General features: G+C 42.8%; 1 protein-coding gene across 2 annotated transcripts; it reads right to left on the bottom strand.

The window, feature by feature from the left end:
• Nucleotides 1-276: 276 nt before the first annotated feature.
• RSL1D1 (ribosomal L1 domain containing 1) lies at nt 277-6,359 on the bottom strand. Of its 2 annotated transcripts, XM_075058578.1 has the most exons (9): nt 6,276-6,359; nt 6,043-6,182; nt 5,090-5,228; nt 4,313-4,461; nt 4,048-4,149; nt 3,374-3,467; nt 3,158-3,286; nt 2,183-2,395; nt 277-815 (listed from the first exon to the last, which is right to left on the bottom strand). In XM_075058578.1, the coding sequence occupies exons 1-9, from the start codon at nt 6,309-6,311 to the stop codon at nt 471-473; spliced, it is 1,347 nt and encodes a 448-aa protein (XP_074914679.1). In that variant the 5' UTR covers nt 6,312-6,359; the 3' UTR covers nt 277-470. The 2 variants fall into 2 exon arrangements, with proteins under 2 accessions (XP_074914679.1, XP_074914680.1); XM_075058579.1 differs by lacking the exon at nt 4,048-4,149.
• Between the last annotated feature and the right edge of the window lie 3,081 nt (nt 6,360-9,440).

A 9,440-nucleotide genomic window follows, 5' to 3' on the forward strand; every position in this document is an offset into this window, starting at 1 on the left:
AGATCGATAGATGTCAACCTGTTTTCATTATATTGAACAATTTAAGAAAAAATGATAGCAGCTATTTCGCATTTTAAATCACGTTAAATAGATTGCTGTTCTTGGTATACATGCTTCCTGCTTTAGCCCTTGTCTCTTCCAGTACTATGCTTCAGGAAGATGTCACTTAAGAGTTCTCAGCTTTTTTCTGGAATAGTCCCCTCCCTGCCCTTTGACACTTAAAGAATTTGAGTGCTTTTAGTTTGGGCCAGGAAAAGATAAAAGGTAAGAAATAGAGCCAATTAAGATTGTGAGTTTATTTGTTCCGGCTTGTCAGTTAGAAGGAAACACAAATGCATCATTACAGGTCTCCATAAAAAAAGCTCCTGAGATCAGATTTTCTTAAGAAGTTATTTTACTTCATCAATATATTTGTTTACTAAAAAGACACCACTGAATGACTACATAAACCATGTCACAACAGACAATATTCATGCTGATTGTGGTCGGCGCACTTTCTTGGATGCTTGCTTTGCTGTTTTCGAAGACTTCTTGGCTGACTGTATTGATGTGCCAGCTTTGGGTGTTGCAAAAGACTTTGCTTCAGGCTTTTTGGGAGTCTTTTTCATTTCTTTTTCTTTTATTGCTTCCTTTGGCATGCTGAGCTGCTTGGTTTTTTTCTGTTTTGATGAAGTCTGCAAGTCTGCACACTCTTCTGTAACTTTATGTTTTGGTTTTGGAGTCTCCAGAGCTAGAGGTTGTTTCTTTCTCTTACCAAGGGGTGTTTTGTTTTTCTTGCCCAGGTTGTCACATTTTTCTGGACTTGGTTCCCTTTTCTGTATTTAAGACACACAAAAAATTACCCTTCCACCTAAGAAACATCTTCACTGTTTTTCAAGAAGAAGGATCAATGAAAACCATTATAAATGACAAATGCTTTGTATCAATTGAACCATGCCCTCGCCCAAATAACCTGTTCACATTTCAGCCTGGAATCAGAGAATTAAACACAGAACTAAATCATGAAAATAATTAAAAAATAACAAAATAGTAAGAAAGTAAATGGATCCTCTTGTCCAGTCAAGTCACTGACCTCTGCTGGCAGAGCTTTAAACTACAGTCCTCTTCTTGCTGCATTTCCAGGTGTAATAAATTTAATAGAGATCAGTTCTGTTTGAAGTCCAGCTGTACACACACAAACTGACTGCACTCTTATCTGTGCACCAGGCCTAGTATTCCCTGGAATTCATCATATATTCCCAAATGGCCCTCATCTATTCATACAGTAGATACTCTAGCTGTATCTACTCCCAGGTTTCTGGAAATAGGGCTCTGGCAATCACATCACATCAGCTAATGTAGACCTGTTGCATGACTGCAGCTTGAAGCAAGCTGTATGAATTTTTTTGGTGGGCCTGCATGATAATAGCTTTAATTTGGGCATCCCTGAAGAGATACATAGTTAGAGTTGAAGGATATGTTCCAATCATAAATGCAGTATAACTCAGTTAAATTTATAAGTGTTACTGTTTTATTCATCCAAATATCTTTCCTAGATATTTGTTAAACGTCAGTATTATCAGTCTGGTTGTTTTGCAGACAATGACATGATCCACATCATCTCCAATACTGGCAACAGTAAGTCCATACAGTACTTCATGCAAGCTGCTAGCTCTCAATTTATATTATGTGATTGTTAATGTTGCATATTACTATCCTAGAGAATGTTACTTGGTTTTCCTCAAGTTTTGTACTCCAGGCAGAAGATGATACATTATAATACATTAATTTTGCAAGAAATTTTCAATTATAAATTTTGTGATTTACTTAAGTATTAAGCTGTTTCTCAATCATTTACCCTTTCCTTCTGACTTCAGGTGTGCTATTCAACCTAGACAAAATTGCTGCTACTCAGAAAAATACATAAAAGGACAATAACCACTGGCTTCCTGTCTGTAAGAGGGGTTAACTAAAAAAATAAAAAAAACCCTCAAAACCAAAAAAAACCCCCAAAACTAACCACCTCCCCAAGGCACCACCCCCCTCATACACTCAACTCTTGCTTTCATGATATATTCACAAAAAATCCAGTTCACTTGAAGTGTGTTAACACACACTGCTCCCTAAGGAGCAACGAACAATTTTAACAGTTCAAAATCTTCAGTTTTAACTCAAATATGAGTTTCTCAATATTATTAATTACCTTCAGCTCAGCTAAGCTGGTTGTTTGCATAGGCACCAGTTGTGGAATTTCTTCATCATCCTGATCACCTGGTTCTTGGACTGCTTCTACTTTTTCTTTTATCACAAGCTCCTTGGTAGCAGCAGCAGCATTAGCATTAATTTCAGTTGTCAAAGTGACTTGACTTGAATTCAGTTTTTTAGCTGTCTTCTTCGGCTTCTTGTTCTTTCCCTTCTAGAATTAATTGGAAGTACATCTCAGACAAATCCCTGTAACATTTCTAAATGTATAATAATTGTTTTAATATACTTAAAAATGATACCGTCTAGCAACATTAATTTAAATACCGTCGTTCAATAGACCTGGGCTGGTCAACCATATGTAAAATATGAAAAAATGCATTATTTTCAGAAGTTTATAATAAATAGCTCATAAGTAAACAATAACATCAAGATTACAGTCTGTAAGTTTAATATATATGCTCCAAATTTATTTTGGACAAAAGAACATAATAAGCAGAACTCAGTACAAAGGAATAGCTGATTATTTTCTTTTTTTAAAAAGCAGGTGAGCCCCCCCCTCATGTATACAAATACATGAGCTTGTGAATTATTCAGATGCCACTGATTAGCCAATAATGGATGCATAGTCTTGAGTCCATGTATTGCTAATGAGTGTACTTTCAGAAAGCAAATCTGAATAAACAATACAAGCAAAAGTTCTAAGAATGAATCTCAGCTCCCTACAGTTTAGGACTAGAAATGCTTAATTTACTTATTTCCAGTTTGCTTTACAATCTGTCAGGGAGTTTCCATAATTTCATTAGTATTACTGAGTATTTGAAGCACCCAGAGTCAGGAGCGCCTAACCCATTTGTAGCCATAAATGCCTGGGATCAACTGCTCAAACATTTAAACCCAACACATCAGACACTATAATACATAAAAGGAAGCCAATCTGGTTTTATGGTAAGTTTGAGGAAATTATTTTTTTTACCTTTACTTCCTTTTTTTTGAGAGATGGCTGGCTGTCAAGCTCATCCAAGTTGGAGATATTTGCAGTAAAAATCGGAAGTGCAACTGATCTAAGTGTTTTGAGGTGAAGAATTTTTACATTTTTCCAATTCTGCAACAACAAAACCAGTATCTTATGTAAAAATAACAAGGCTCAATTATGAACTGACTTGGCTTTAATGCAATCAATCAGCAGTACCTTTGGTAACTTCTTAGCAATCACCTCAGCTGCTGCGATGATATTATCTACTATCTCATCAGCTTTCATTCCAGTGTGACCTATACGTGCTGTACTGAAAGAAGTGAAGAGTAATATTTATACACGGGCAAATAAACATACTTCAAGTTATTTGTTTTTAGGTATACCCAGAAATGAAATAAAGCCCACTCATCCACAATTATCTTAACTTCCATAAAGGACGGCTGGCTATTGCAGAAGTCTTAACCTTTCCGTATTTGGATATGCAACTACTGCCTTATATTACTAAGCTTATTACCAGTTTAGATCATTTTCGATGCACAATAAATGAAAAAAAGTCTTACAAGAATAGAGTATTTTGAAAGTAGTTTTTACCTAATTTAACAGTAATATTTTTCTAAGATTGTACATGCTGTTTGACAGTGAGAGTTGCCTAGAAATTCCTTAGGTGTAAGGAAAAAGAGACAAGAAGTGCAACTTTACATTAAAACTTCTTATTAAATAGCACTACTGATTTCTTTATACAGGTTAAGGTTCAAAATGGCCCGTATCTGGAATGGTGACTCTTAACCTCTTTTATTCACATATTAATGGCATAAAAATAACTCACTTAAAATTCCCACAGTTAAGGTACAACTGTCCTTCAAGTCAAGTATTAATCTATTCATACTTACTAACAGCACCCTTTGTTGGTAACTGGAAGTGTAGTCCCCTGGATATGTTTTTGTAGTTCCTTAGCAAGATTTCTGGCTTTCAGGTTTACAGATAAAGGTACCCTAACAAAGAAATTTTTTTTTAAAAAAAAAAAAACAACAAACAAACTAAAACAACCCCAAACCAACTCCGCCCCCCCCAAACCCAACCAACCAAAACTTTCTAAGAGGAATCTAATCTTAAAAAAGATAATGCAAAATGGATATACAGAATTTAAATACCTACTTTTTCCTTTCATAAAAGTGTTTTCCTAGATGTGAGGGCAAGAGCCTTCTAATTCGGTCATCAGACAGAAAGAGATCAAATCTGTTCAGGAGGCGACGCTTAGCTTCAAATAGTTTATACTCTTTTTTGAGAGTTTTGTATGAGATGATCTGCAATGCAAGTAACAGTTTAGTCCCCACTGCTGAAAACACAGCCTAGAATACTACTTAGAACTGCACAGAATTAACATGCGTAACTGATAGTCTATCACAGTGCGTTATTTTAGAATGCTGAAGATAATCAATAGAAAAAGGATACAGTACTTTTTGTTTTAAGAATCAAACAATATGGATCTCTTGCACAGTAACTGCAAATTACCAAACAGAACTTGAGTACATGGTAACACCTAAATTAAGGTTAAATACAACAATAAAATTATTTTCTAGTTCTACTGCTAGTAGCTTAAACAATCCAATCCAGCTGCAAAGAACTCAAATATTCTTTTATGTTGTAAGTTTTTCCAGTTGATTACTCAAACTAAATACTGAGCATTTATCTAGCAATTACATCTGATGGCTAAAGATCCTGTTTCAAATTGAAGAAATTACTCTGAGTAAATTATGGAGTTTAGAAAAACTACAGTTTGAATAGTCAGAAAAATCGTACTAGAGATCATTAACTCAGAACCATTGAGATTATAATATTAAACAGCAGAAAACAACAACTGCTTTCCCTTTCTGCTGGTACAAGAGGAAAGAAATGACAATACTATACTACACTATCATATATCCCTCTTACCTGGCTAACACTTCTGATCCCATTCTGGATTAAAAGTTTCCTGTACAGATTTTCAGTCTGTTCTGCTGATAAATTTGGTTCATCCTTTGTGAACAGGCAAACCTCGGCTGTTTCTGGTCGAATGCCATGGGGCAGAGGTCTACAACGAGAATATGAGATGGACAGGGAATGTCTAAGAGGAGAAAGAAGTTTTTTTCCAGAACTAGGTCTACCCTGTCTACAGAGATCAATACCCTTAACAAGTACTACAGGGAAGCCATGTATCTAGATTCTGTTCTTTGTTAACTACTAAACGCCCTCTGTGGAACCCACACTTTTTAAAGCACACAGAAGTGTAGAAGTGAAACAATCCTATACCATGGCTCCAGTCAGATACACCGCTGAATGTACCTATACTGCCAGGAGCAGTCAGCACATAGGTCCTGGGAAGAGGAGGAGGAGGAAGAGCATCCATTCTCCTCTCTTAACACCACGGCCGCATCCAGTCATAAGACAAGTCTTTGTAGTACTAGGGCCCAGATAAATAGATGTAAACTTTCTCAGCAGAGCATAACTACAGTTTAAAGGAAAACTTATAACTCACATTCGCTTTGGGGCATCACAAAAAAGAAACGGGGATCTTTTTAATGATATGGTAGCGAGTTAAGGCAGAGAAGAGAGAGATCCCTCTTCTTCAACTTCAGGATTCGAAAGGCACGCACCCTGTAACTGGCAGCCAAGAAAACCAGTATTCTACGCGAAAATAAAGCGGGCGCGGCCGAGCTTCCAGTTCCGGCAGAAGCGGGGCCGGAGCAGCGGTGCGGCCGGGCAGTTCTGCTCAGGGCACGGGAACTGCGGGACGGGGCGGCGGCAGTCGAACCCCTTGAGCTCCCGACCAGCAGCACAGGGCTCTCTTCCGAGCCAAGGGACACGAGCAGCCCCTGCAGCTACGCGGCCGAGGGTGAATTTCTTACATTTTGATGACCTGCGCCACCCGCGGGACCTTCCAGACCGTCACCAGGAGGTGGACGTTCTCGCTCTCGTTGAGAAGCAGCGCGTCTCCCTTGGCCTTGCTTCTGGCGAACGCCAGGAGGGCCTCCACCGCCTTCTTCACCTGCAACGGCACGACAGCGGCAGCAGCCGCGGTTAAGGTCGGGTCGGGTCGAGCCGAGTTTGGCCCGGCCCGGCCCGGCCCGTCCCGCCGTACCTGGGCGCGCTCCAGATGCCCCGGCCCCTTCGCCATGGCTCCGCCGGCGCCACGTGCAAGCGGCCGCGGCTGCGCACACGCCGCCTTCCGGGGCACGGCCGGGGCACGTCCGCCGGGTGGGGGCGGGGCTCCCGACCGCCCCTCCCCTCCCCGCCCCGCCCCGCCCCGCCCCGCCCCGCCCCGGGCGGCGGGCGGCGGGCCGGAGCCGAGGTGAGGCGGCGTCGTCCCGCGTGTCCGTGGCGGGGGTCAGCGGGGGGTCCTGGCTCCGAGCTGAGCGGCGGGGGTGGCGGCCGAGGCCGTCGCGCAGCCCTCAGGGGGAGTCACCGGCTCACGGGCTAATTGGGCTGGGAAGGGAGCGCCGGAGGCCGCCCGTGCCGCCTGTCCAGCAGCGGGGGCCAGCCCGAGGTCGGCACCGCAGAACCACAGACCCGCTCCGGTTGGAAAAGACCTTCAAGGCCATCGGGTCAGGCCGGGCTGCTCTGGGCTGTATCCGGACGGGGCGGGAGGCTGCGCTCCCTGGCTGGGCGACCCGTTCCTGCGCCCGAGTGTCCTCACGGTGAAAAAAAAGTTTCTGTCGTGCTGGCCTCGACCTGCTGCTGGCGCTGTGCTGGCCCGGGCCGGGGTGCTGCTGGCCCCCTTCGCCTGCAGGGAACGCGTCCGGGGGGCTCGTGTTTCCCTTGCTGCCCCCCGGGTCCTTTCCAGCAGAGCCGCTCCCCAGCCAGCCGTTCCCCGGTGTTGTCGCACGGGGCTGCTCCTTCCCGAATGCGGGTTTGCATTTGCCTTGGTTGAGTGCGGAAGGGGTGGTGTTGCCTAAACCCCCCAGCCTGTCTGGGTTCCTCTGCCCGTGAGCCGTGCCCTCAAGGTTATCGATTGGTCCCCAAGCTTGATGTCGTCTGCAAACTTGACGTGACCGTGCTCCAGGTCACTTCTAAAGGTATTAAATAGAACAGGTCCCAGGATAAATCCCAGCAGCCCATTTGTTACCGGCCCTGGGGTAGAGTACAAGCCATTCTCTCTGCCCTCAGAGGCCCATTGTCCAACCAGTTGTTAGCCATCTAGTTGGCCACCCGCCCAGACCATAATGATTAAGATACAAGAAGATTGTGGGAGGCTGTTGAAAGCTGTGCTAAAGTTGGGGTGAATGCCATCCACTCCTTTCCCCTCATCTGCAAATCTAGTCATTTTGTCATGGAAAGTAATTGGGTTGGTCAGGATGATTTGCGGTTGGTCGATCCACACCGATTGTTCCCAAGCACCTCCGTCATGTGTCAAAAATGTATTCCAAGAAGACTTGTTCCATGATTTTCCCAGGAGCCAAGTGAGCATGACTGGTCTGTGACTCCCAGATTCTCCTCTTGGTGTTTTCTGAAGGTGGGGGAACATTTGCTTTTCTCCAGTCATTGGGACCCTCCCTCAGTTTCCTCTCAGAGCTGACAGTCTTGCTGTGACTTCAGCCAGCTCTCAGCATACTTGAATGCAGCCCAGCTGGACCCAAAATCACTTGCCCCACTCAGCAACCATGCCACATGTCCTTGTTCGGCCTTTTGTCACTACTGTAGCAGTAGAAGTTCTTCTTGTTGCCCTTGTCATCCTGGCCCGGTTCAACTGTAGGTGAGCTCTTATTCTCCTAAGACACTCCCTACATGCCTGAGCAATGTTTCTAAATTCCTTGTTTGCAGCCTATCCCTGATTTTACCTCCTGTATTACTGCCTTTTTGCACTGGCGTGTTGTCGTAAGTTTGCTGTGTAGCCAAGCCAGTCTCCTGATAGATCTACTTGTTTTCCTGGGTATCAGGAGGAACTGTTTTTATGACTGGAGGAGGTTTTCCTTAAAGACCTGCTGCTAGCTTTCCTGAGCTCCTTTGCCCTTCAGGGCTGCCTCCCATGGGATCCTGCCTACTGGTTCTCTGAGTAAACCAGTCTTTCTCCTGAAGTCCAGGGGCTCTACTCTGCTACTTATCTTCCTCACACACCTCTCAGCACCTTGAACTTCCCTATTTCCAGTTTGCTACAGTTGAGGCTACCACTGATTATTACATGCCAAACCATTTCTTCCTTATCTGTGAATAGTAAAGGCAAAACTGCTGCATCTCCATTTCAGTTTAGAAATGCATTGACTGACTACAGGAAGTAGCTTAATTGTGGGATGCTTACTCCATCCAGTTCCATGGTGGGTAAGTGCATTGTCTTCAGATCAGATCTAGCCTGGAACTATTTTGGCCTCATACTGACAGTGCTGTGTGCACCCTGGCAGCTTTGGGCTGTCTGCATTCATCACACAGGTGAGCTGCTACCTGGATAACATGGCTATGCACAACCAGGGGTTAAGTACCCATGAAATTAGGAGTCTTAGTCATTCACTCTTCTCCTCAAGATTTTTTCTCTTCTTTGCCTTTCTAGTTATGGCTTTATTCCTACTCATCAGATGTCTTCCAAAAAAATGTGTCAGTCAGAGTGCCAGTACAAAGAGAAAGGAATTAAAATACCCTAGTCTCTTGACAGGCTGCTTTATATAACAATGATTTATGTTTTCATTCTCCTGGTAGTGTTCATGGAGCAACAGTGGAATAGTTGATGGCTTCAAGACTTCCGCACACTTAGAGTGAAAAAAAATCCTGGAAAATGGAAGTTTTAGTTTTCTGTTGTGTGATTTGTACAAATGAACAAAATAAATGGAACTGGCTAAGAAAAAGAAAAGCTATCCTTTGTTGCCATGTAGTTGTATGAAGTATTCAATAGAGAAATTACTGAAAGGCTAAGAACATGCAGAGTAGCCAAATAGGGCAGACTCAGTAAAATCTTTACAGCATGGGTAGAACTTACGCATATGATACTAGCTGTGGTGTTTTATAATCTGATAATTGTATTAGTCTTGCTCCTATCTCTGCATAGGCTTTGCATATTTTAGAGCAGCCATGTTTTAATAAAACATCAACATATTATTGTGATGTGTTAAAATAGAAAAAGTCAGATGACTGGGACATCTCTCCGAAAATAAGCTAGGCTAGTCTTGCAAGATATGATTGAACAATATATTTGAAGCCTGACTGTACTGGGTCGGCATAGCATTAATAGGATAAAACTAAAGGGACTATTATTAGTGACTCAAATTCAAATTTTTCACGTTAGTCTCATCCAAGTACATTTTTCTGCAACATTTTAAGT

Source organism: Buteo buteo, chromosome 27, assembly GCF_964188355.1.
Source record: "Buteo buteo chromosome 27, bButBut1.hap1.1, whole genome shotgun sequence".
NCBI lineage: Eukaryota > Metazoa > Chordata > Aves > Accipitriformes > Accipitridae > Buteo > Buteo buteo.